This window comes from Alexandromys fortis, unplaced genomic scaffold, assembly GCF_014885135.2.
Source record: "Alexandromys fortis isolate MF-2015 unplaced genomic scaffold, M_Fortis_MF-2015_v1.1 scaffold_88, whole genome shotgun sequence".
In the NCBI taxonomy this organism is placed as follows: Eukaryota; Metazoa; Chordata; class Mammalia; order Rodentia; family Cricetidae; genus Alexandromys; species Alexandromys fortis.
The window spans coordinates 6,185,936-6,212,985 of record NW_026067961.1 but is presented as its reverse complement, the minus strand read 5'-3'; the positions used below and the strand labels follow the sequence as shown (position 1 = coordinate 6,212,985).

Below are 27,050 nucleotides of genomic sequence, written 5' to 3'. Positions count from 1 at the left end.
TATCCTGAACCACCTCCCTCATGTCGGCTGCTGTGTTCGGTTGTGCCAGTGGGGCAGCTGCGAGTCCAGCCCTGGAACACTCGGGCTAACACAGGCAATAGGCACAGGCCAGGTGGTCTCAGGCCGTTTGACAGAACTGTGGTCAGTCGAGGGGGGATGGAGAACTACTTTAGGGGTGACTGAGCTTGGTGTACAGGCCTCTCACCTCTGTGCCCTCCACTCTATCCCTGCAGCTGAAGGCACCCGGTGCACCGACCCACCCGCAGGCAAGCCTCCAATGGCAGCCAAGCGCAAAGGCGGCCTGAAGCTCAATGCCATCTGTGCCAAGCTGAGCCGACAGGTGGTCGTGGAGAAGGGAGCAGAGGCTGGCTCCCAAGCTGAAGGTAGCCCACTACGTCCCCGGGACAAAGAGCGCAGTGGCCCCGAGTCTGGAGTTACCCGGGCTCCCCGGAGTGAAGAAGACAAGAGGCGGGCAGTGATCGAGAAATGGGTCAACGGGGAATACAGTGAAGAGCCTGCACCCACACCAGTGTTGGGGCGCATTGCCCGTGAGGGCCTGGAGCTGCCCCCAGAGGGCGTCTACATGGTCCAGCCGCAGGGCTGCAGTGATGAAGAAGACCACGCAGAGGAGCCCTCGAAGGACAGCAGTATACTGGAGGAGAAGGACTCAGATGGTACGGCTGCAAAAGATGACAGCGGCCCGAGCACCAAGCAGGCTTCAGGTGTGTGGCTGGCCGTGGGAGAAGGGAGGATGAAGGCCAGAGAGGGAATTCTTCCTTGTTCATCCAGACACCGGTACCTTATCCAACCCAGCAAGAATTGGAGAGACGGGGTGGGGGAGAGGCAGAGTGGAATTGGCAGCTTCCTGAGTGTGAACAGGCCTTGGGGAGCTGCTAGCAGTGGGGCTTTGAGAGGATGGGGGGCAGGCAGGGAGACTCAACAGATGAGTGAGCAGAAGGTAGGCACGTACGTGACAGCACATACCTGCCCAGGGATGAGCCTGTCTGGGCCCACGGTGTGGGGACCGATGGGGCAGTGCCAGTGGGTACCACGAACGGCACAAGTGCTCATCTCTCTGTCTTCTCTTGGTAACTTAATGAGATGTCTAGAAAGGGCTTTGTGCTCCCACCCCTCTCCGTCTCCTTCCCTGTGTCCCATCCTGCCCTCTGAAGCAGTATGTCTCCGCAAGCCTGGCTCAGCCCAGACAGCAGATCCCCTCAACATGCAGCTGCCCTGGACATGCTCTCCTGACTGACCTGTTTCCCACAAGACGGCAGGGGCCTGGCTTCATCAGTGTCTCCTTGTCCTTAGGACACAGCCGCTTTCCCTGCTTCTGCTCCAGGGGAGGGCTGGCCTGGCATTTCAGACAGGAGAGGGGTCTCCTCTTGGATTGGAGCCCTGGGACCTGGGGCCTTGGCTCCAGTCCCCAATCTCCTTCCTAGGCTTATTCCTAGAGCCCTGCGCCTCCCTTGCCTGCTCCCCTGTCCCCTTCCCCCTGCAGCGAGGGGCGCATCTCTTCCCTGTGCGGGGAGCCCTGCTCAGCCACATAATTATGCATATAAGATATAAACAGAGCTGTTTAATTATCCTTCGCCACATCAGTGACAGAGTAATTAACAAACATTGCAAGATCAATGAGGAAAAGTGTGACCTTCAGTTTCCTCTGATAGGAAAAGCCCTTGCTGTTGCCAGACACAAGGTGATTGCGCTGGGCCTGAGGAGAGGAGAGGGGGAGCAGCAAGCGCTGCTGTCCCTTAACACCCTCCTCCCACACCCTGCCCCACCCATGGCCAGGGCCATCAGGTAGTGTCCTCGGCCTTCTTCCCCTCCTCCCAGGATCTGAGAACTGTGCAGGCAGGAGTAGGGGTGTGGACTCTTGTGACTGCTGCCCCCAGGCCTCTGACCTGGCCCCCTCTCAACCCTGAGCACTGAGTTTTTAGCCCAAACCTCATCTGCCCACCATGGGTTTGGCTCCCCAGGACTTTAGCTGTCTGTAGGACCCCATCTGGCCCCCTCCCTGTCCAATGCTGCCTGCCCTTCAGAGCCTTCTGTTTCTCTGCCATATATAGTGAGGCCTCAGCTGCCTCTAGCTATTTTTAGCCCTTTTCCCTGGTCCCTGAACCACTTCATCCAGCGATCAGAGCCCACTCCCAGGCCAGCCCCCAACCTGTGTGTCTGGAGCTTGGGCTTGTGCTGACCCATCGACTTGCCAAGGCAATTGACTCTGAGCTCCTTGAGTTACTCTGTGTGTCAGGGGAATGTCTGACTGTCCTCTTCTGTGTCTAGTGGGGTCCCACTGCCCCCCATGATGGTTCAGAGCCCCTCCTTTCACATCCTGCTGGGATGTCTCTCCTGCTAGAGTACGCTGCTCCACCAGCTCCCCTTCTGGTTTCTGGGGAACTCTGAGACTCCTAGAGCTGGCAGGATTGGAGGGAGTCAGGCGTCCCCTCTGGTCATACCTTCCCTTGGCTGTGTTCTCAGGGACTCTAACCCGGGCCCTGGCTGCTTTGAGTGTGCTCAGGTGGGGAGAACATAAGAGAAGGTAAAACCTGGGAGTCTCTGGGCTGTCCCATCTCTCTTTCCTGTGTGCGCCCAACCTGGATGCTGGAATAGCCCACAGTAGGTGCACAGCAGGACTTGGGTGGAGGAATGACTAAGCTTGTATACATTGGGGACTGTCCATGTGCTGTGGTGACAGACTGTGTGCGGCAGAGGCAATATGAGGGGCTCACTTCCTCCAGCCTGCTGAGGTTTGTCCCAGGGCCCTGGGTGTGGAGGTTGGAGGATTGTGTGTGTATCTGTAGAATTGGGGATATGAATTTAGTGTGTAGATAAATATGGGCACATTATTATGAGTGTGTAAATGGAGTATATGAGAGACTGTGCCTGTGAATGTATATGTGTGTTGTACGCATGTATGTGTCCTTAAGTGAGGGAGAGAGAGACAGGGAGGGAGAGAGGAAGGGGGGGGTTCTCAGAGTGTTGGATATGATGGTGTGGAGGATGGACGCTCTTTCCTCAGTCCTGTTACCCTGGATCCAGCAGGGCTCTTATTGTCCGTCTCCCAGGTGAGCCACCCTTATATGTGAGCTGAAGAGCTGCAAGATGGCCAGGAAGCTTGAAGGACTTGTCCTCAATGCAGATTCTGGCTGGAGTGAGGGTGGTGGACACTGATTTAGTCTGAGTGGGCACGTTGACATAGTCCCTGCCTCTGCTCAGCGCTGCTATTGGGGGAAAGTTTGAGGCGGTTGGTCAAGAGATCGGATTCTGAGTGAGATGCCACATCCTCCATCTGCCCAAGAGACCCTCCAGCCAGGCAAACCGCAGCCACCCACTCACAGTGGCTCCCTCTACTTTGGGGTCCCTCTTATCTGTCTAGTTGGTAGTCCCCAACCCTACCTGTTCTGTTCCTCGTGACCCCTACCTCAGGAGGCAGGTCGGGATCTTGCCTTAACTTCCAGTAAAATGGCTTCTCTTTCATATTAGGCCAAGGCGAGAGAGTGGAGACATTTATGAAACTTTGTTTAATGTACTGAAAAGCCATCGGCCAGAACATTTAGGAAATTGATTTTCCTGGCATTGATGAACTCGTTTTATTTTACCCCAGTATTAATTACTTTTTTTTAAAACAAATTAATTTAAGAGTCGTAAAACCTAACAAGTGAGCCAAATGTCCATAGATCATGTCCTGCTCCGCCCCTCCCCACACTGGTCCCCTCCCTCCTTGGGCGGGGGCTCAAGGTAGAGAGGCTTCTCGTCTCTTTTCTCCCCTGCTCCCTCCCAGAAATGACACACACCCCTCTTTTCCCTGTAGGAGAAACCTCCTCTCTGAGGGACTACGCCGCCTCCACCATGACCGAGTTTCTGGGCATGTTCGGCTATGACGACCAGAACACTAGGGATGAGCTGGCCAGGAAGCTCAGCTTTGAGAAGCTGCATGCAGGCTCCACCCCCGAGGCAGCCGCCTCTTCCATGTTGCCCACCTCTGAGGATACTCTCAGCAAGCGGGCACGTTTCTCCAAATACGAGGAATACATCCGTAAACTCAAGGCTGGCGAGCAACTTCCCTGGCCAGCCCATGGCAGCAAGGCCGAGGACCGGGCAGGCAAGGAGGTGATGGGCCCGTTGCCCAGCCTACGGCTACCCAGCAGTACCACCCACCTGGAAACCAAGGCCACCATCTTGCCATTGCCATCACACGGCAGTGTCCAGATGCAGAACTTGGTAGCCCGTGCTTCCAAGTATGACTTCTTCATCCACAAACTGAAGACGGGCGAGAACCTGAGGCCTCAGAACGGAAGCACATACAAGAAACCATCCAAGTATGACCTGGAAAACGTCAAATACCTGCACCTCTTCAAACCCGGGGAGGGTAGCCCTGACATGGGCGGGGCCATTGCCTTCAAGACAGGCAAGGTGGGGCGCCCCTCCAAGTACGACGTTCGGGGCATCCAGAAACCAGGCCCTACCAAGGTTCCGCCCACCCCCAGCCTGGTTTCTACACCCCTCGCCAGTGTGCCCAGCGCCCCCAGTGCCCCCGGGCCGGGACCTGAACCACCTGCCTCCCTGTCCTTCAACACTCCCGAGTACCTGAAGTCAACCTTTTCCAAAACAGACTCCATCACCACGGGAACCGTCTCCACTGTCAAGTAAGGATCCCTCTTCTCCCCGGCCCCCACTGCCTGCATGAACCCTAGGGCCAGACTGGATTGGGAGGTCTCCCTCCTTCCCTGCAAAACTTACTGTGGTGGGCACGGCCACCTGTGCAGCTCAGATTGCCTTGTGTATACGCACACACACACACACACACACACACGCACAACATCATTGCTCTTGTGCCCTCATCCGGTGCTCTTACGCTGATCTTTGACCTGCATATGACACATTTGCCATGTGCCCCTACATTGTCACACACCCTCTGTGTGTTCCTCACTTACTGGCCTCCTTTGCCATGACGTGTTCCCTCTGCCACAAGGGCTGCATGCAGGCTGCAGTTGGTAGAAACCACTCACTTTGGGGTGGAGGTGGGGACTAGAGTCCAGGGGGTGGCCTTGGCTTCTGCTTCGGAGCATGGTCCATGGAAAAGACAGGAAGTTAGGTGGGGGTTAGGTGGGAACCGTAACCCAGGGATAGAGGACTAGCCTGGATGATAAAACAATGGGTCTTGTAAGGCCAAATGATACCCTTCCCTCAAGCCATTTCCTCTGCCATAGCAGCGTGGGGCTACAGGTCCTGGAGGCTGTGAACCAGGCAGATCTTGTCTGTAGCCTTTGGTTTGGGGATGGGGAAGTAAATACCCCACTCTGCACCTGTGTCTGGTACTGTCCTCCTCTGTCCCCTCTCTGCTGCCTGGCATTTCTCCTCGGCCGTCACCCCACTTTATTTTCATTGTTTGCTGGGGGCCTCAGGCCCTGGCTTCCCTCCAGGCTAACTGTAGGCCTGGCTAGGCCCTGCAACCCCACCTGCTCGGGGGTAGCACACTCCTGTCAGAGGTGGGCTAACCGAGCAGCTCTGGGCTTCTACCAACACACCTTTTCAGTACCACCTTGAGTGCGTCAGAATGATACAGGGCCCAGGAGAGAGGAACCAGGGCCCAGGGCAGGGAGCTGCCCATCAGATGCTCCTGGGGCCTGAGGCCACCCCCATCCTCTAATCGGCTGTGCCCTGTGTGTCTTACCAGGAACGGATTGCCCACAGATAAACCAGCTGTCACCGAAGATGTAAACATTTACCAGAAATATATTGCCAGGTAGGCCCCTGGGGAGGAGCCTGTGGACAGAGGTTGTGAGGCGGGGGGGGGGGGGGGCCAGGAATGCCCAAGGACTGTGGGACCATCTATGTATTAGCTCACCCCAAAAGCCAAGAGGCTGCCTTCTCCACATTTTGTTTCTCTCTGTCTCTAACCGCTCAAGAGAGACTGCTCCGGGGTCTACCTTAGACCCTCCCTTTTGTGGTAGTGCAGGCCACACAGCCCTTAGGCAACTTATAAGCCAAGTAGGGCTGCCACAGGTGAGTAGGAGGCCCCTGTGCAGGTGACCTGGGTCCTGCCTTCATGTGGGGCCTTGGATAGAGTGCAGACTCCAGGAAAGCTACTGCGGTTGAGGCAGCCATTCTCCTCCTGCCATGGCCTGCTGGGATCCCGGGGCTGGGGCTGGGGGGCATTCTGATGAAGCCAGACTTAGATTCATCCTGAAGGAGGCAGGGTTGGCGATGAAGATCCATCTCCACACAATCCCCAAATTGAGGCTCTTGAGGGACATGTGGCAGGGGTCATGTCCTGGCAGCATCTGTCTTCCTCTGGTCTTCCATGCTCTTCCTCACCCTCCACTCTTTATTGTTATCACTGTCATTACTATTAGTGCCTCAGCAGATGGCCCTTCTGGCAGCTTCCATTGAAATACTTATTGCCGGTGGCTCTCTCTGTACAGTGGGGCTCCCCACCCCCTCATAGAGTGCGTCACCCATGGAAGGGAACAGGCTTGCTGAGCGAAGTGCCTTTCCCAGGGCCGTCATGGCTGGCTTTCCCCAGAATGGCTGGCCCTGTCTGCCCACACCCTAGCACATCCAGCCCCAGAGAAGGGCCATCCAGTGGCCGGCAGTCCAGGCCTCGCGGCTGTGCGCTTGGCTGGAAAGTGAGCTCCCTGCCGCGGGAAGCCAGACAGATGCCGGGCTTTAAAAATTCATAACTCTGGACTGTTTCAAGTGTCAGGAAAAGCCCAGAACAGAGAGAGAGAGAGAGCCTTCAACACCTCTTAGAACATCCCAGGGTTGGCTCAGCCAGGGGCCCCTCCCTGGTCAGAGCTGGCGTGGTGGCGGAGAGGGCTGGTCAGGCCACTGCTTGCCAAAGCGTGGGGCTCTAGGTCCCCTCTCTGCTCTGTCTTACTCCGACCTGAGTTCCGACCTCTGCTCCATCTGGCGCTGCCTTCCAGGCAGGTTGCTGGCAGTCAGACAACTTGGTAGGCCTGGGACTCCTGACAGGGGCAGTCGCTGCCTCTGGCTTTCCCGTACTCGGCCACTTCACCCTTGACCCTCTGTATTTCCACCCAGGCCCTCTAAACCCCAGGGCATCTTCAGGGCCTAGGCAGAAACAGCTGTTCAGACCTGGGTTCTAGAAGAGGCCTTTCAGGGACTGGCATCTCGAGATGGGTCTGACCCTCTCACCTCTCTTCAGGTTCTCAGGGAGTCAACACTGCGGCCATATCCATTGCGCCTACCAGTACCGAGAGCACTATCACTGCCTGGACCCAGAGTGCAACTACCAGGTACGGGCCGCATGTACACTCTTGCTGGAAGTAGGCAGGCGCGGAAGGGTCCTCCACGAGCTGCCTGGGTTTCACATGGGTAGGCAGAGAGCACAGACCAGCAGTCTGCATCCCCAGGCTCCTGAGCCCCTAAGTTAACTGTCTTTCCAGGCCTTTCAAGGGTTTGTCTTACTGCTTCGTTTTCAAGACAAAATGCTGAGATCACGTGCTCAGGGCTGCTGGCAAGTGCAGAGCTGGTGAAGAGGTAGCGCTAGGCTGTCTACACAGGCTGCGCCCTCTGTCCCGCCTGTTGAGCCTGTGCACTGAGTGCTAGGTAGAGCCCTGGCCTTCAAGGCTAGCTCAGCTGTCTCTATGCTCCTGGGTGTGGCTATTGGGAGAGGTCAGGGAAGGAGTTCCCGAGACTTTGGAATCATTCCCACCAAGGGCCAGTATGCCGGGAACTGGCTGGGCAGTCTGGGCTGCCTTGACCCTAAGCAGGGTTATTTATAGGGTGACCCGAGGGCCTTGGGGCCAGCCCTGGTCCAAGCACTCTTGGCACATGGACTGGGGGCACCGGCTTCTGCCAACTTGGTGCTCTTTCCTGGCAGAGGTTCACAAGTAAGCAGGACGTGATCCGACATTACAACATGCACAAGAAGCGCGACAACTCCCTGCAGCACGGCTTCATGCGCTTCAGCCCGCTGGATGACTGCAGTGTCTACTACCACGGCTGCCACCTCAATGGGAAGAGCACCCACTACCACTGCATGCAGGTGCCTGCTGCTTCTGGAACTGGAGACGGGACTGCCCCAGTAGTCAGGGGCCTCATTGGCCAGGACCCTCCTTTTCTCCCGGTCCAGGATAGGGGTGCCTGGCCAGTAGAGTCCCAGAAGCTCAGATATCGGCAGTGTCTGGTGGCCAGGGTGGGGCCTTCCCTGTTGCCATACTTGGTGTGGGGGAAATTCAGTGAGCTGTTTATATAGACCGACATTTTTTGGGCTTTAACACCAAGAGCAGCATTGCAAATGATCCCTGCAGAGGTTTTTGTTTAATTCTTTGTTTTAATGCCACACTGAGTCTGGGCTTTTTCAAGGTGTCAAGGCCAGGAGGAGCGACTTTGGGTTGCAAATAGCAGCCTGCATGCCTCCCCCGTATTTGTCAGGGGTTGTTAAGGCCTCTGTGTAACAACCTGGTGTGAGGAGAGGGGGGCCACCCTCTGGGCCTGAGATGGTGCAGACACTGGCACAGGCCAGCCTTCAGGGGTGTTCGGAGACACTGCTTTTTACTCAATATGGCAACATTGCCTGCCTGGCCCAGCTGCAGTGGGTGGGAGGGCCCCGTGCCCAGGAGCCATCCACTAAGGAAGTCCCATAGCTAAAGGTGACCTCCAGGGTCCAGCCCTTGTCCAATCCTAAAACTCGAGAGATAGAGCCACCAACTAGGACCCCAAACCTAATTTCTCCAGAAGGTTGGACCCTCATCTGGGCCTGAAAGTATACTGAATCCAAAGACAGCCCAATACTCTGCAGACAGATCCCTGTCACTCCTAGGGAATGCTGGAGGGTCACTGGAGGGTTTTTTTTTTTTTGTTTTTTGTTTTTTTTTTTTGATTCAGAGCCTGGGTTAACCTGAGGAGTGTGAGATTTGGAGGTGCCAGGCTCCCCTAAGCAGAGCCACATGGCTCTAGCTTCGAGCTACCACACTGAGCTCAGTTGTCCTGGGAAGACCGGGCTTGCATCCTCTAACCACATTCCGACCTGTGCAGGTGGGATGCAACAAGGTGTACACGAGCACCTCGGATGTGATGACCCACGAGAACTTCCACAAGAAGAACACCCAGCTCATCAACGATGGCTTCCAGCGCTTCCGAGCCACCGAGGACTGCGGCACGGCTGACTGCCAGTTCTACGGGCAGAAGACCACGCACTTCCACTGCAGGTGAGTGACCGGCCCACTGGAGGCCGGAAGAGGAGGCACAAGCAGGGACGCAGGCCATGGATCGCCAGGGCCCGGCTCCTCCTGGAGTGGAGGCCAAAGTCTTCCCCCGGGTGTGTGTGTGTGTGTGTGTGTGTGTGTGTGTGTGTGTGTGTGTAGGGGGTCGTTCTTCCCAGAGCGTGGAACCATCAGGGCAGAGCCTCCCTTGGTTCCACGAGACCCCGTGTCAGTCTCCACGTGTCCCATGCAGGCGCCCCGGCTGCACCTTCACCTTCAAGAACAAGTGTGACATCGAGAAGCACAAGAGCTACCACATCAAGGACGACGCCTACGCCAAGGACGGCTTCAAGAAGTTCTACAAGTACGAGGAGTGCAAGTACGAGGGCTGCGTGTACAGCAAGGCCACCAACCACTTCCACTGCATCCGCGCCGGCTGCGGCTTCACCTTCACCTCCACCAGCCAGATGACCTCACACAAGCGCAAGCACGAGCGCCGACACATCCGCTCCTCAGGCGCCTTGGGCCTGCCGGCCTCGCTGCTGGGCACCAAGGACACGGAACACGAGGAGTCCAGCAACGACGACCTCGTGGACTTCTCTGCCCTGAGCAGCAAGAACTCCAGTCTGAGCGCCTCCCCCACCAGTCAGCAGTCTTCCGCGTCCCTAGCCGCCGCGGCGTCTGCCGCCACCACCACCGAGGCTGTGCCCAGCGCCACGAAGCCTCCCAATAGCAAGATGGCTGGCCTGCTGCCCCAGGGCCTGTCTGGTTCCATTCCCCTAGCATTGGCCCTCTCCAACTCAGGCCTCCCCACAACCGCACCCTACTTCCCCCTCCTTCCTGGCCGTGGGAGCGCCTCACTGCCTGTGGGATCTCCAGGGCTCCTGGGCGCCATGCCCTCTGTGGCCACAACGTCAGCAACCCCTGACATGCCAGCTCTGGTGGCTTCTGGAGCTGGAGACTCAGCCCCTGCGGCTGCCACCTCTCTCCCGGTGCCCCCTGCCTCCATCATGGAAAGGATCTCTGCGAGCAAAGGCCTCATCTCACCCATGATGGCTAGACTGGCTGCGGCCGCCCTCAAGCCCTCTGCCACCTTTGACCCAGGTGAGCAGGCTGGGCCCTGCCCGGTGGACAGGCACACTTGGAGACTGGCAAGCCCCAGTACTCAGACTGAAAAGCACAGGGGAGGCTGGGAAGGATGTCGGCCAGGTCCATCATGCACCTGCGCCTCCCACCCAGCAGCTCTTTCCCTTTGCCTGGTCCTCTGATTTCATCCTGTTGATTTTTCTCTTTGGGAGTCCCTCATTTTGGCCACATAACCAAGGACTTTGTGCCTTTGCTTTTCTATACACAGAGCTGTTCAATAGTCCCTGTCTCTGCACACTAGGGTGTCCTACCGGCTTCGTCACCAATGAGTCCCTGAGCAGAGCTACCCCAGGCCCCCTCTTCTCTTGGTCTCTAGCTATGGAACATGAGCCCAGGGGATGGGTATTAGCATTCCAGACCTGGACAGCACCCCCAGGCCAGGAGATGACACTCCGCTTTCTCCCTTGTCCCCTCTCTCTGACTCCTCACCCCTTCCCTTCCTTTTCTTTGGAAGGCTGTTTTTATTTTTATTTTTGTTGTTGGTGCGTTTCCCCTGCCCCTCCCCCTCAGAGGGTACCCAGTGCTGTTTGGATTCCTGGAAAGAGTTCAGCTCCCATCTGGGATACGGTTGCTTTCACTGCATCCACAAACCCTAGTGCTTGCCCAGAGTAGCCTGCTGGCTGCTTACGGAGCTGGATGCTGAGGACAGAAAGAGCCTCACCCTGTGGAGCTGTTGGGGCAGGGGCAGATCTGCCCCCAGGCATGTCCTCAGCAGCCTGACTGTCCAGTCTTCACACTCTGCCCCCATCCAAAACCATCTCAGAATCAGCCAAGATTGAGGGTCTCTCCCTTCCCCCCACTTGAGGCTCTGATCTGGCCTCTTGAGGATGTTAGATGGGGACTGGACCTGGGCTTTTGCTCTGGAACCTAGGGTAGGTGACTTAGGGGGCTACTGTAGTGTGGACTCCCAAGGGCTGGAAGTTCTCTCGATTCCCAGTGAGAGGCTATTCTTAGCCCAGTCTGGAGCCCCGTCTTCCACTCCAGTGTGGGAGGAGTCTTGCTATAGCTAGGTTCCTCCAGCCAGGGCCTGCAGGTAGGGCCACAGGAAACCGCACCTGACAGCTGGGTCACCTCTTTTTCCCTAGAAAAATTTCTCCTCCTCATCCCCCCCAAAAACAGAGGTCAGGCAAAGGGGAGGGGAGCTGTTTCCCCTTATTTTTAATAAAATGTCACTCACTGTCTGTAGAACAGCTCTCTGTAAACTGCCGTGCCTTGGGGCAAATGGATATTTCAGTCACTTGGGGCTCATGGAGCAAGGCTTACTGGACACTGTCCTGTCAGCAACTTCCTTTGCCCCTGCCCCGCCAGCCTCTCGTGGCCTCTTCCCACCAAGCTCCCCCTTATCCCCAGCCAGGCATTCAGGGAGGGCCTGGAGTTTCTGCCCTGGACAGCTTGACAGACTGACGAGGTCACATAGATTGAACCACCCTGATTGGCTGTCAGCCTTGATAGCCCTGACACAGCAGATGCCCTCCTCAGGCATGCTCAGTGCAGACAGGGTTGTTGCCTCAGCAACAGTGGGCAGGGACTACAGAGGGGCCGCTCCCAGTCCAGATCTGCCACTTTCCCTCAGCATTAACAGAGTCTTTAATAAAAGCTTAGGCGGCAGCCCCACAAATCGACTGTGACAGTTGGCAGAGGAAATGAAGGGCCCCTGTCCCCGCCCAGGCCCCCTCCCCAGCCTCCCATCTTCCTCCTCCAGGAGGCCCTAAGCCAGGACAACTTTGACATAATTTTGCAATAATTATCACTTGAAGAATTGCCACACAGGGGTATACGTCGCAAGTGATCACGTCAGTGGAAAGAATCGCTGACCAGCAGCTAGTTCTCCCGGGGGGGTCCCCCCTGCCTACTTGGCCCACAGTCAGCCCTTCCTTTGGGGCAGGGGTGTGGGGGCACCAGAGTTTGTGTCTATGTGAAACCTGAGCCCCTCTGATCCCATCTTCCCTCCCCTCCCCTGCAGGAAGTGGGCAGCAGCCCACCCCCAGCAAGTTTCCCCAGGCCCAGGTGAAGCAGGAACCTGGTGACAGTGCTGGCACCCCAGGCCCCCACGAGGCCTCCCAAGACCGCAGTCTAGACCTGACTGTGAAGGAGCCCAGGTGAGGCAAGGCCAGAGAAGCCCTGCTGGCCTGGGCCTGTGTTCTCAGCTAGCCCTGGGGACCTGGGCTCACCCTGCCCAGGGTTCACGCTGCCATTGAGCCTGGGCCGGCTGACTGGGAGGGAAGGGCCTCTGGGCCTGGCCCCATGGATGTCTGAGTTGAAGCCCCTTGGTTTGTGTGTTCTAGTAATGAATCAAATGGCCATGCAGTCCCGGCAAATTCATCTCTTTTATCCTCGCTTATGAATAAGGTAAGAACCATCCATCACACGCCTCCCATTCCCCACCCAGAGAAATTAAAGCCGTGCTGGGGGGCTGGGGGGATGTGTTTGTTTTTTAATGTTTTCCCTCTAATAAGATGAGTTTGTACCATTTAAATTTTGAGGCCATTTTTCATCGAATATAATTTCGGAGCCACTGCCTACAAATTAATTTAATGAACTGGCTGAAGAAATATATTTCAGCCCCTGACACCTTCTTTTCCCTTCGGATGGAGGGCTCCAAAAGCTTTTCCGGAACCCTCTAACTTCTCTGCCCTCAGTTATTAATGTTATTTATTTATTTTATGTATTTTTGTTTGTTTAAAAAGGGGGTGGGGGAGGGGAGACCAAAGTGGAAGCGAAGCATCAATTTCCACTTTTCGGCTTGAGTAATGGTCTCGGACGCCTTCCGGAGAGGTCGCTCCAGAACATTTATTTTAAATAATGCAGGGTCTTTGTAAATTATACATCATCTCAAATATATTTCCCCCTTCACATGATAAATTTGACTGCAGCAAGATTAATTTGGTTACTGTACACAAGTGACTGGGTTGAAGAGGGAGCTGGGTCTGGGCTGGACCTCATGCGGTGGGTGGGTTCCAGCTGGGCACCGTGGGGGCAGCAGCACCAGCTTTGATGCCCTGCTGCCTGCCCTCTTCTGGTTGCTCCCTTGCTGTCCTCTGCCCTCCTCTGGTCACTGCCCCTGCTCCCTCACACTCCTTCCTCAGAAGCCTACAGGTTCCCTCCCACTTTAACAGTTGCAGGGGACCTGCTTGCTCTTGCCCTCTTATGGGTGGCTTTTGTTCCCAAGAAACTCATAGCCTCCCCCTCCCCCTGCCAATCCCTCCTCCTGCATTTCTTTTGAATACCTTCTGGAAGGAGAACAACCAGGGAGCGACAAAGTCTAGGGTGGGATGGGCTGCAGCGTGCACCCTGAGCCTAGGCCTCAGCTTGAATGATGGCTCCAGCAGCAGGCTAGGCTGCTCCCCGAGACCCTGCCTCCAGGGGACCAGAGCCACAGTCTTTCTGAGGGGCCAGACTCCTCCCTAGCCAAGGCCGAAGGGGTCTGTGTGTTCTCTGCTCCCAGCACACAGGGCTCAGTCACTGTCTGTCCTGGGGTTCCCCCAGCTCCAACCTCACCTCTGTCCTTACAGATGTCTCAGGGCAACCCCAGCCTCGGCAACTTGCTGAACATCAAGACAGAAGTGGAGGGGAGCCCCACTGTGGAGCCCTCACCTTTCCTGGGCAAGGCCGTGAAGGCGCTAGTTCAGGAAAGGCTGGCGGAGCCCTGGAAGGTGTATCTCCGCAGGTGAGGGCTCTCCAGAGAGTGTGTGAGGGGGTGGGGGGCGGAAGGTCTTGCTCTCGCCCACCCTGGTGGCCAGGGCCCCACCTCTGACAGAGGTCCTGCAACTGACTAGGTTTGGTACCAAGGACTTCTGTGATGCCCAGTGCGACTTCCTCCACAAGTCCCATTTCCACTGCGTGGTGGAGGAGTGTGGCGCACTTTTCAGCACCCTGGACGGAGCCATCAAGCATGCAAAGTGAGTGAGGGTCTGGGGGATGGAGAGGGTGGGGGGTGACCCTTAAAACAGCCCCATCCTCCCTGAGCTCTGGGCCTGGTTGGGCATGGAATAGCACAGGCCTCTAGTCACCCTCTAAGCAATATCCCAGTGAGTTGTCTCCGGGCCTCAGACCTTCCAAGGAAGAGGACAGGCTTCCCACCCTCCTGCACACAGCACCTGCCAGACCTAGTGGGGCCCGCAGCCCTGCACAGGTGCCAGTGAAGAACGTTTAGAGAGGTCAGAGCCCAGCTAGAAAGGCTTGATTTGGATCCAGGGCGGGGCTCCTGGAGGAAGGCCTTTCCAGCACCGTGCGAGACCGAATGAATTGCAGCGACTTTGCGATCTCCACAGAGCTAAAAAGCAATGGCAACCAGCGCTGCCTGTAACAGTACCCCGTACCTCTGTAGACCCCAGACCCCGTGTCAGACTTTCCTGCCGCCGCCGCTGCGCCAGAGCCTAGCAGACACTGAGAGTCCTCCTCCCTGGGACGCTCAGAACGACCTCTTGAAGGGAGGGGCCTGATGAGGCAGGCCTGTTCTCTCACACTGGGCCACAGTGTAGGGAGGAGCTCAGGATACAAATCACCGGTAGAGAGATGGGGTTAGGGTCTAGCCCAGGTTCAGAATGACAGTGGGACCCAACAATTTGTTCTCAAGTTCCTCTGCTCAGGTAAGGTCATGGGAGGCCTCCCAGAGTCTGGCGGGAATGAGGTGGGGATACTAGGCTCCTGAGTTATGATAGGGTCACAGGAGGTGACAAGCATGCTTAGACAGGGAAGGGCTGACCTGGCATTGGGGCCTCTTGATTGATGTCCTGAGACACTTTCTTCTGCCTCTCTTAGCTTCCACTTCCGGACGGAGGGAGGAGCAGCAAAGGGAACTACAGAGGCTTCCTTCCCAGCCTCTGCAGCTGAGACCAAACCTCCCTTGGCGCCCTCGTCCCCGCCGGCGCCTCCTGGCACCATGGTCCCTGGATCTTCTTTGGAGGGGCCCGCTCCCAGCCCAGCCTCCGTGCCCTCCACCCCTACCCTGCTCGCCTGGAAGCAGCTGGCTTCCACCATACCCCAGATGCCTCCGATCCCCTCATCGATGCCTCACCTGCCCACTTCGCCCCTGGCGACAACGTCTCTAGAGAGCGCCAAGCCTCAGGTCAAACCCGGGTTCCTCCAGTTCCAGGACAAGTGAGTCCCTCCGTGAGCCAGCACCTGTCCCTGTGTCTTGGGAGTGGGTGTAGCCAGGGCAACAAGGACCCCTGCTCCTTGCCCTTCAGAGCTACACTGCAGTCCCCAGCCTCTGGGACTTAGCCATCCAGCTGTACACCTGTACTGAGCACCCAGTGGGTGGGGGGATGAGCGTGCAAGTGACCTTAACTCCAGTAGTCCAGGGGGATCCTGCAAGGACTGACTGGGGTGAGCTAGGTACAGGGTTCCTCAGGAAATGTCCTGGTCTTCAAAAAGGCTAGGTTCCCTCTGGGCCACCTTGCTTCCGACTCTGTGGTGCATACCCAGGTTGAGTCAGTAGGGCGTGGAAGTCATGGGTGGGAACAGGACCTAGGCCCCTCCAGACCCTCCCAGTGGTCAGGGGTGGAAGGGACCTTCTTCACTTAATGGTGGTGGCTTCTTGCGGCGAGAACGGTGACTTTGTATCATAAAGTGTGTGGCTTCCTGTTCTCAATAAAAAGTAATAAATTGGATTATTTATACCACCTGAGTAACAGCTGTCCTCCCTCTCTGAGCACCTGGGGCCCAGGCCCATGGCATAGAAGGGTGCAGTGTTTTTTTGTCCTTTTCCTGTCCCCTGTATCCCCTTCCCTTCCCTGATGTGGCGAGCTTTCTTAGTTTCCTGAACCTGGCCGGAGTGCCCACCGTAGGTCCAGTCTCTGGAGACCACGTCTCCCCACAGCCCCCTGTAGACCGGGGACTCCCAGCCGTGGTTGCACCTCCCTGGCGTTCAACCCTCATAGACACTAGTGGGTGGCCCAGCTCTTCCCCCCTCACGGACATCTCCGCCGGCCCCTAGCCCATCCTAGGTTCCTAGGTTCTCTGGGCAAGAGGGCGCTGTAGGCTCCAGTTGACCCTGGGATGTCCCGGCAGCTGTGAGCCTTAGCAGGAACCAGGCACATGTTACCACTTGCTCACACCCCACAGAAGTGGCACTTCCTGGTAGGGCTACCCACCCATCTGCAGTCTGTCAGTCAGCCGCCTCCATGGCAGTGCCATGTCTTACCAGCCAAGCTCTTTCTGGCATCCAGCCAGGACTGGCAGCACTATCCATTACTTTTATGCCCAAGAAGTTATTGCAATCTTATCTCTAATCCTGAGGTGTGGCCTTGGAAACTACATGTCCCAGCATGCACTGCTCTGAGCACCCTACATATGGCAATCCCCATGTACCAGGCAAGAGTTCCCAAAAGGAGACAGGGATGCATGCTGGGATCTGTAGTCTCTAGCTGAATCATTCCGTTGTGCGGGAAGGTGACCCCCTGCATTCCCCTTGATTACACCCCTGGTGACTGAGGAGGGAACCCTAACAAACCAAGTGAGGACATTAGCAGGAGGGCTTGGGATGCCAATGACCTTCTGGGCTGTGGTTTCCTTGTAGCGATCCATGCCTGGCGACGGACTGCAAATATGCCAGCAAGTTCCACTTCCACTGTCTCTTCGGGAACTGCAAGTACGTCTGCAAGACCTCGGGCAAGGCCGAGTCCCACTGCTTGGACCACATCAACCCCAGCAACAGCCTGGTGAACGTGCGGGATCAGTTTGCTTACTACTCTCTGCAGTGTCTGTGTCCCAACCAGGTCAGTGAGGCGGACAGGGGGAGGAGCGCCTCCTGGCAGGGGCTCCACTTTTCACACCGTTTTTAAGTTGGCCTTCAGCAGACCCTGGAAAGGACACTTGCTGCCTGTCCCCAGAGCCCCTAGAGGCTCCTGGGCAGGGGTCCAAACTGATGCTCCATTGGTGAGGGTTGTCATTTCAGGCCTAACTCCCAGTGGTGACCAAATGCTATCTCGGCCACTGTGTGTCTGACATCATTCATGCTCATCCTGGAAATAGCTACGTCCCCTTTCCCCAGAGGCCTAGAATTTTAAAATAGGCTCATTGGATAAAGAAATAGAACAGTCCATGCCTAGACAGAAAGGACAGCTCGGGTTCACTTCAAAGGCCGAGTCCCAAGACTGCTGGGCTGCCTGTGTAGTCACAGGTAAGGTCCAAGTGTGCACCAAAGTTACGATAGCTTAGTGATGTCTGCCTAGGTCTGGGCATATACAGAGAGAGGAGTGCTGGGGTAGATTAGTGATGTCTGTCTAGGTCTGGTCGACTGGGACGAACTTGAAAGTAGATTGGTGATGTCTGCTCTAGGTATGACATTAGCAAAGAATCCCAAGGTCACCAGGTAGGATGCTTTAATGAAGTCTGCCCTGACTAATGCACCCCTTGCTTCCCCGAAGCACTGCGAGTTCCGGATGCGAGGACACTACCACTGCCTCCGCACGGGCTGCTACTTTGTCACCAACATTACCACCAAGCTTCCCTGGCATATAAAGAAGCACGAGAAAGCGGAGCGGCGGGCGGCCAATGGGTTCAAATACTTCACCAAACGTGAGGAATGCGGAAGACCAGGTACCTGAGGCCAGGGCTGCCTGGGACTTCCAGCAGGTAGCACTGCGGCTGTGAAGCCTGGGTCCTGGTAGCCCGGGCCATCTTCCCGGGTAACTCATTTCTGCCACCACCACCACCTGCAACCCTTGGTCTAGGAGAGAGATCACAGATGCCTTAGGCCAGGGGCTGTCAAACTGGCTGTGAAACCTGGGAGCCCAGACATCCCAGCAAGAGGGTGAGGTGGCTCCAAGGACTGGCCCCTCCCAGCACCCTGGGCCGCACCCCTGGCATCCAGGGCTTGGCTACTCTTGGTTTCCTTTCCTTTGGCAGCGTGGACAGGGAAGACTGTAACGGTCCTAGAAGCTCTTTAATTTGAGGGCTTTGTCCAGAGTGGGCTGAGTCTGTTCATTTGTTCATTTATTAAAGGTATTTATTTATTTGTTTATTTATAGATTTTGGTTTTTTAACACAGAGTTTCTCTGTGTAACAGCCCTAGCTGTCTTGGAACTCATTTTGTAGACCAGACTGGCTTCGAACTCACATAGATCCGCCTGCCTCTGCCTCCCTCCCGAGTGATGGGATTAAAGGTGTGCGCCACCACCGCCTGGCTATATTTTTTTTAAAAGCACTTAGCATGTGCTTGCAATTGGTGTCAGAAACCTTTGTCAGGTATACTATGAGCCCCGCTAGAGTATGCGGTGAGCGGGAGAACCAGAGGCTCCTGGTGTTTCTGAGTTGGTAACAGGTGTCTCTGGAGCAGGTTTTCCTGCTCAATTCACTGGCCCAAGGCACGGGCGGGAGGGGGTGCCTCAGGGAGGAGCCCAGGCCTGCAGGTAGAGGGCGGAGCCTACCCTCAAGCCTCAGGAAGGGCCAAAGTCTCTGGGGCTTTAGCTATAGTTGTAGGGCAGGCTTCTAGGAGGAGACCAGAAGCTGGAAGGTGGAGTGGCAGACAGGCCAAGCCTCTTCTGATCCTGCGGTCTTGGTAGCAAGACCTCGGTAGGGGAAGGGGAGACACTCCAAGTTAATAACCCTTTCTGTCAAGAATTAGTCCAGGAAGAACTCATGGTGCGAAGAGGGCTAGTGACCCCAGCGGCCTCTGCTGTGCTGGGCTCAGCTCACAGCTGTCTGGGGTTCTGTACTTGCCTGTATTTACTCAACTTTTGGTGTTTTTGGTAGTAGCTGAAGCCAAACAAAGCTGGGAGATGACATAAGACACCTGGCCAGCCTGGTGCCATGACAACGGGCAGGCCCTCACCTGCCCTTTGTTGATGCCATTTCGGTCCTGCTTGCTCTATTTGTTCTCACCTAGAGTAAAGCAGAAGTGGAGGGTGGAGACAGGGTGGAGGCCGGCTGACCTAAACAAGGTCTGCCCCAGAGAAGGGTGAGGGCGGGTGACTGGCCCAGAGGTAGTTTCCCAAAGGTCCCCGGGGCCCTGGAGCTGTGGCCTCTCAGTGAAGAGGGTGTGGGACTAGGGCAAGTCGGTCACGTGCCCCCATGCAAGCCAGAAGGGAGGCCAGGGGTCAGATAGCCCGGCTGACTTGGGCTTCCTGGGATGAACTGACTGCAGGTATTCCCTTAGAGAAAGTACATTTCCCCCAAATACCATCTACCCAAGAACCACAGCACCCCTGGACCCACGCTCTCCGGGGAGGCTCACGCTGCTGTGACTCCATCCGCAGGCTGCAAGTACAACCAGGTGAATAGCCACTTCCACTGCATCCGGGAAGGCTGCCAGTTCTCCTTCCTCCTCAAGCACCAGATGACTTCGCACGCCCGCAAACACATGCGGAGGATGCTGGGGAAGAACTTCGACCGTGTGCCCCCGTCCCAGGTGAGAGCCTAGGCCACGTGGCTCAACTGTCCTTGTTAGCAGGTGTGGGGCTGTACTGCCCCAAAGAACCTGTGGGCCACTTTCTTAGGGCCCCTTCACTTCCTTCCAGGGTCCCCCAAGTCTGATGGATGCTGAAACAGACGAGGGCATGGATTATACAGGCTGTAGCCCCGGTGCTGCATCTTCCGAGTCCTCTACCATGGACCGCAGCTGCTCCAGCACCCCCGTGGGCAATGAGAGCACCGCGGCAGGTGAGTGGTGGGCATGGCTTCTGCCGGCTGGGCCCCTGCTTCCCAGGCCCAGCTCTGCTGAGTCCTTCTTGGGACAGAAGGTTGATAGTCAGATGGCCTCCAAGGAGGACAAGATGGTGTGCAGAACGGCTGGCCTATACAACAGTGGTCATTGAGGCCCCTCCCGCCATTCTGCCCACCTCCCTGCTGCCTTCCCTCCAGGTCACTTCAGTTTCCCCAGAGAGGGACTAGGGCTTGTCCCGTTAGCCCCAGAGAGAGCAGCATAGGCCCTGCGCCAGCCTTCCTACTGGCCTCAGCCCCAGCCTCATCCAGAACCCGGGGGCCCCTGAGAGGCTCCTGCCTCCTGACCCTGTCCTCAACAAGGTCCTCCCTGGACACCTGGTGCCTGCGCCATGACCTCTGCCTGCACTGCACCTACCAGTCTCTGTCCTCTGCCCCCGCCTCTTTGTCCCACCTCTCTGCTCATCTGTCCACGTATTTCCATACTGCACCGCTGGAGCCATCGGGTTTCTCATTTGGGTTCTTTTTGTTTGTTCTTTGTTTTGTTTTGTTTTTCTGCTTTTCTCCACCCTCTCCAGGCTGCCCGGTTCCTCCTCCTCCTCCTCTTCCTCCTCCTGCTCCGGCTGGCGACGAGGCCGCTCGTGGGGCTGCACCGCCCCCCCTGACTCCATCCTTTCCTTCGGCTGTGCTCCGGCCACCCCTCCCTCCCCTCCCATGCCTCTTCTCTCCGTCCTGTCTGTCATACTCTCTGCTCAGTACCACTCTCGGAGCCAGCCGGGGCCTGGGCCACCCCATCAGCAGCCCGCCCATCACTGCCATTCCAACTCCAGTAAAAAGTGACGCCCCCCTAGTTCAGGATGCTGCAGGTAACTCATCCATGCCTTCTTGCCAGTGTCTGTCACCCCAGCTCATCCTCAAGGCTATGATCCAGGACTGGATCCTTTTCTGTGATGAGCAGAACCAAGGGCAGGGCCACCCCACACCCCTGACAGCAACTACCTCAGAGAAAACAGATTGCCGCTGCCAGGGTCCTTCTGGGTGACCTGTTAGGTCCTTGTCCTCCTTGGCCCTGTGAGGGTTAGAGCCTGCTGCTGTTCCCAGTTTGCTTGGGAGCTTCCCAGGTCCAGAGAGCTCTGATGCTGGCTTGAGCCTCCTCCCTCTCCTGAAACTGGACAGGGAGAAGGAACTTATGGGGCCTCCAGGCTCATGCAGTGCTCAGTGGTGGACAGCCCTTGCCATCCCAGCCCCATATCCAGTGCCCTCGTGGGAATGTGTGCTTGCCCTGTCCCTTGGGTGGACATCACCCCAGGTCCCTAGCCCATCCACTCCTGTTTCACCTTATGAGCCCAGGTGTGGTGGTGACCCTGAGCAGGACACAGTGAATCCAGCCCCCTGAAAGCTCTGTTGCCGGCATAATCAGGCAGAGCCCCATGACAGTGCTCTGTCCCCCACAGATTTCCGGACCTGAGCTGCTCCCTTGCCCCCTGTCTGGATACCCCTACTCCATCCTGGCCATTGGTTTCTCTTCATTCGCTAAGGCTGGGTGATTGGACCTTCTTTTCAGTATACTATTGCAGAATGTTGAAGAGTGGTTGGTAGCCAGGCATCCTGGGAAGGCTCAGGGAGGAAGATGCCTCCTGTGGAATGAGTGATGGAAGGTCGAGAGAAGCCAGTAGCAGGTTTCCTGAGTCCCGAGATGCAGGCTAGGACCATAGTGGCTTTCAGAGAGCCAAGCTCCAGAGTTCAGGCCTCAGGAAGGCAGTAGAGTCTTCTTGGGATTTTCCGGGTCCCTTAAGTCAAGCAGGAAGCTCCAAAACCTTAAAGAAACTTGTGGTATCAAGGAAAAGAAAACTTCTGGTATCTGGGATCAAGGAGTCACAGGCCCACAAGGCTCTGGGGCCCTCAGCATCACTGCTTCCAGGAGGCAGATCCTCCTGCACATACAGGCAGGCAGCCGGAGACCGGGTAGCTGGCAGGAAGAGAGCTGGCCTGTCCCTCATTAGAGGCAGGCGTATGATGGCGTCCTGGCCTGGGTCCAACTTGGGTAATTACACTCTGCCGACCTAGATTCCCAGCTTCCCCTCCAGCCTCAATTAGCGCTGGGATGTGTCCTCACTTCCCACCCAAACTGGCCAGGAAGCAGCCACCACATCCCGGGATGCCTGTGTGGTCATCCTGCAGACCTAGAAGACAGGGGAAGCCTGGGACTCCCTGCTGCTCCCAAGGGGGCTGTGGGAGAGGCTCCCAGCCAGGGGAAAGCCAGGGTGTTGCTCCTAAGCGGTGTCTGCTGGCCACCATGCCAGGATAAGGGGCCCTGTGTGGGTGTGACCCTGGGAATGGTGCCCACGTGGGCACTGCTGCCAAAAGGGCACCCCTTCCACACTGACCTCTCTCTGTCCCTCCCTAGGGAACACCATCTCCATGCCGACAGCCTCGGGGGCCAAAAAGCGCTTTTGGATCATCGAGGACATGTCTCCTTTTGGCAAGCGGAGGAAGACAGCCTCCTCTCGCAAAATGTTGGACGAGGGCATGATGCTGGAGGGTTTCCGGCGCTTTGACCTCTACGAGGACTGCAAGGACACGGCCTGCCAGTTCTCGCTCAAGGTCACCCACTACCACTGCACTCGGGAGAACTGCGGCTACAAGTTCTGCGGGCGCACGCACATGTACAAGCACGCCCAGCACCATGACCGCGTGGACAACCTGGTGCTGGACGACTTCAAGCGCTTTAAGGCCACGCTCAGCTGCCACTTCGCTGACTGCCCGTTCTCGGGCACCAGCACGCACTTCCACTGCCTGCGCTGCCGCTTCCGCTGCACCGACAGCACCAAGGTCACCGCACACCGCAAGCACCACGGCAAACAGGACGTGATCAGCGCCGCCGGCTTCTGCCAGTTCAGCTCCAGCGCCGACTGCGCAGTGCCCGACTGCAAGTACAAGCTCAAGTGCTCGCACTTCCACTGCACCTACCCGGGCTGCCGCCACACGGTGGTGGGTATGTCGCAGATGGACTCGCACAAGCGCAAGCACGAGAAGCAGGAGCGAGGGGAGCCTCCCGCAGCCTCGCCGGGTGCGCCCGTCAACCTGGACGGCTCGCTCACGCTGGCCGCCGAGCCGGGCTCGCTGCTCTTCCTGCAGACAGCGGCAGTGGGCCTGGGCCTCCTGGGAGACACAGGGGACCCCGGCCCGCCTGCCACCGTCCCCGGGCCTCGCGACGGCCCTGCCGCGCCCGCCCCCGCCACCTCTGCCACCATCACCGCAGGGGAGTCCTCTCAGGAGGATGAGGAGGAGGAGCTGGAGTTGCCCGAGGAGGAGGCCGAGGACGACGACGAGGATGATGATGAAGAGGACGACGATGACGACGAGGAAGACGATGATGATGATGACGAGGACCTGCGCACCGACTCGGAGGAGTCGCTGCCCGAGGCTGCAGGCGAGGCGGGCGCGCGGACCCCGCTGGCGGCCCTAGGTGGCCCCGGCCCGGCGCCCACCGCCACATCACCCTAGCCGCCGCGCCACTCCAGTCCCCGCTGGAACTGCTCTGTGTGTGAACCCCTGTGTACAGACCCCGCTGGGCCGCCCCAGGGAGGGAGGCGCCCTGGCCCCGCTGGTGCTTCCGGACCCCCGAGTCCGTCTCAGGGCAGAGGCGGGGACCCCTCTGGTGCTCCGGGCCGCCCGCACCCTCCCGCCCGCCCGAGCGGGTGTTCAGGGAATAGCAGGTGCTGTGTCCGCTTGGCAGCGATGACCTGCCCTCCTCTCGGTGCCCACACGTGAGGTCCTTGTTTGCTCAGGGGCAGCCCGCGGGGGTCACCGGTTGCGGGGCAGCAGGCACCTGTAGCATCTGGCAGAGCCCTCCCCCCATGCAGCTAAGACCTCCCCCTGACTCGGGGGAGAGCGGGCCGAAGACGGTCAGCATCAGCACGGGTTACACTACAGGGACATGGAGGGAATCTCATGGAATCAGCAGCGAGGCGGCATCCCCGCCCCCGAGCTGTGGTCCAGTCTGGTGATACTCAGGCCCAAGCCCACCCTCCAGCAAATCGAGGCTGTGGTCCGAAGCAGGCACAGCTAGTGGGGGCCTGGAGGCGAGGGTCTCAGCCACTTTGGTGCAAACAGGAAGGATACGACTGGTTTTGGCTTTAATAATCAAAATGGGGAAAAAAATAACCAAGAAAGTTGTACAGTATTTTTCCTGTAAAGGTTATTATTCTACATAGAACAAAAAGAGAAGAAAAACATTAACAGTGCAGGTGGGTGCGAGGAAGCTGAGCCCCGCCTCCAGACCAGCCCTGGGATTGGGGACTTGAGTGCAATTTCTCCTAGGAATTGTTTAGCGTTTATTTTAGAGGCCTCAGTTGGAGGCTTTGTCGTCACACTAGCACTGATGGGGGCTGCGTGATTCCAACTTTTAACTTGAATTTTGTAGAGACAAGGAAAAAAAACGACTATTCTCTTGATACAAGTTTGTAGCTAATTGAACATTGAGGGTTTTTCTGTTGGTTATGCGTGTGGCTTTATGGGACTTTTTCTTTTTCCAGTTTTGTTTTATTATTTTGGTTGGGAGGCTGGTACAGCCCACCCAGATTGGTTCCTTTTCCAAAGTCCCCCTTCCTGGAGGCAATAAGGCCGTGTAGGCTGAGCACAGGACTCACCTGCAGGCACATGGCCTGCGGCCAGCAGCTGCTCCAGTCCCTGGTAGGAGCAGGCTGCCTGAGGCCAGGCTTGTGGTGTGAACCTGTGCACTCCAATCCCTGGCCAGTGTCAGGGTGGAATCCAGCAAGCAGTAGAGGGGCAAAGCTGCCACCAGGAAGCCCCCTCCCACGTATCTTGGTGGGGGGGGGGGAAAGCGTGCCCAAATGGGACAATGGTTTTCTTAATCTGTCTCTAAGTGTGTGTGTGTGTGTGTGTGTGTGTGTGTGTGCGCGCGCATGCGTGCGTGCGTGTCCCCTCTTGGCTGCCCACAGCCAGAAAGCCAGGACCACCTGAACTGGAGAGGGAGCAGGGAGGCACAGCGGTGAGATGAGAGTACCCAATCCAACAGGAAACACGTTGATTTCTAAACAGCCCCCGCCAGAGCCTCCGTGCTGAGCCGAGAGTTCGCCCAGAGTCTGACCTGCCACAGGACCCTGCCTCTGTGGAAGGAGTTTTGTAAAGGAAAAAAAAAAAAAAAAAAAACAAAAAGAAAATAAAAAAAAACAATTTTCAATGTAGCAAAATCAAACAAAAAATTAAAAAAGGAAAAAAAAAGAAAGACAAGACGCGGAGTGCGAAGTCTAGCCTTTGTAAACTTCATATTGCACACTAGGACTACAAGCCATTGCTAGCTCATTTTGAATTTTAATGTGTAATTTTTGTTTTATTTTTCTTTCTGTGAGGAAAACGATGCCTGATCCACCAATGCTCTTTTTAATGTTTTATAACTATGTATGTGTATATATATAAATATAAAAGTAATATGTATGCACATATGTGTGTATATATCTATATGTATATACATATATAGATATATAGAGATATATAGAGAGGTTTTGAGACAAAAATGCAGACCGTGAAAGCGAACTGAGCAGCGCGTGCCCTGATTACTTGAATCTGGTCTCCTCGGCACCTGGTTATTAAGAACTGAATATTTTTCCACTTGAATTTAGTGCTATTAGAAATTTAATATATGTGTTTTATTTATTTGATTTTTTTTTGCATGACTGATGCAAGGTTTGACATTTTCACTCAATAAAAACTGGAAAAAAATTCGTCACGTTATCTTTTATTTTTAAAATGATGCCCGAGTGGCTGGCCATGACTCGAATGTGTGGGGTGGTGCAAACACAGCCCGGCTCTGAGTGCCCAGGGAGGGGGGAGGGACCTGACCGCTCTGAAGCCCAGCAGGCCAGAGGTTGGGGGCTAGACTAGTTTTGCCTCTGGGTATAGAGCTAGATACTATTTGCGAGGGAGAGACTATGGGGATGGGACTCAGGCCTTGCTCAGCTGAAGAAAACAGGCTCCTCCCCTCAGCTCCACCTGAACCCCACCTGAGGCTCAGAGGCTCAGGAGCCAATCCTTAGAAAGGCCACCTGGCAGTGAAGCCTCCCCAGGCCTCACCCTCTGGCCAACCCTCTTGTGTATTCTCTGGGACTACAGGACTGCCACTTGGCAAGGCAATCCCTCAGCTCCTTCCTTCTTCCTGCAGGGACCTGCCCAGTCTGGGAACAGCACGTACCCGGATCCAATCCGGATACTGGCGAGGCTCCTGCTTGGAGCACATGGTGGCAGATTCAGAGACTAGGGTCATGGGTCTGCAGCCTTCAGACCGAAGTCTAAGCTTCTGGCCCTAGTGGCACCAGGGCTGAGGACGCCTTTGGAAGCGAAGTCAGGCTTCTGCCCGACTGGGTGAAAGTACAGGTGCCTGGCAGCTCCCACAGTTCACGTGGCCTCAGTTCACCTCACCACTTCCAACCAGGGACCCACAGGACCTGCCTCTCAGCTCTGTCATTATCTGCATCACGCCAGCCCCTTTCAGAGCTGGTCTCCAAGTGGCCAGAGCTGCCCAAGGCCTCAGGGGAAAAGACATGGAGAGCCCACCCTGGTCTTCCCTCCTGAGCACCATCATACTGCCTTGCCACACTCCTGCCACAGGGGACATCACGTCACTTTCCCAAGGGTCTCACAGAGCTGAACCTTGTAGCACACTCAAGCTTCAGCCGCTGGGGGTCTAGGGACCAGAGGGTGCGCAGACTCACCCACTGGTGCCAGGCCGGGTGCGCTTCTCACCACACAGCCTCGCCTCTGCAGGCCGGCACGGAGCGCCCTTCCCTTTCTGTTTTGCTCCTGGAACTCGGCCCACGGGCTATTTACATAAATATGTTTGTAACAGACATGAAAATAGAGACTTTTTTTGGTCTTATTAAAATGTTCAAGTTGGAACTCGCCTGTTGTTTGTGGATATCTTGATTCTGTTAAATAAAACAGTGGCTAATTTATGGGATAAAACACAAGTTCAACAAATTAAAACCATCATTGGAGCTTCACAGGCCCTGGTGGGTTGTGCTGCCTCCCGTGGGGCCTGCGGGGAGGCAGGGAGCCAAGTCCCGAGCTCAGCGGGTGATAGGCGGGTGTGTGGCGTGGCCACAGGGC

At 56.5% G+C, this 27,050-nt stretch overlaps 1 protein-coding gene across 4 annotated transcripts in view; it reads left to right on the top strand.

Moving 5' to 3' along the window:
- Positions 1-26,789, top strand: part of Casz1 (castor zinc finger 1) — a 146,633-nt gene extending 119,844 nt beyond the window's left edge. For 3 of the 4 annotated variants that reach the window (XM_050153382.1, XM_050153379.1, XM_050153380.1), the window contains 17 exons: positions 234-722; positions 3,815-4,649; positions 5,681-5,749; positions 7,172-7,262; positions 7,850-8,014; positions 9,007-9,179; positions 9,427-10,277; positions 12,283-12,418; positions 12,605-12,668; positions 13,832-13,986; positions 14,096-14,218; positions 15,081-15,419; positions 16,840-17,038; positions 17,690-17,861; positions 19,520-19,671; positions 19,781-19,922; positions 22,330-26,788. In XM_050153382.1, coding sequence (XP_050009339.1) covers positions 278-722; positions 3,815-4,649; positions 5,681-5,749; positions 7,172-7,262; positions 7,850-8,014; positions 9,007-9,179; positions 9,427-10,277; positions 12,283-12,418; positions 12,605-12,668; positions 13,832-13,986; positions 14,096-14,218; positions 15,081-15,419; positions 16,840-17,038; positions 17,690-17,861; positions 19,520-19,671; positions 19,781-19,922; positions 22,330-23,429 — 5,211 coding nt within the window. In that variant the 5' untranslated portion in view covers positions 234-277 and the 3' untranslated portion in view covers positions 23,430-26,788. Of the gene's footprint in view, positions 1-233; positions 723-3,814; positions 4,650-5,680; positions 5,750-7,171; positions 7,263-7,849; positions 8,015-9,006; positions 9,180-9,426; positions 10,278-12,282; positions 12,419-12,604; positions 12,669-13,831; positions 13,987-14,095; positions 14,219-15,080; positions 15,420-16,839; positions 17,039-17,689; positions 17,862-19,519; positions 19,672-19,780; positions 19,923-22,329 lie in introns of all 4 variants that reach the window. The other variant, XM_050153378.1, reaches the window with a different exon arrangement.
- Positions 26,790-27,050: the final 261 nt, after the last annotated feature.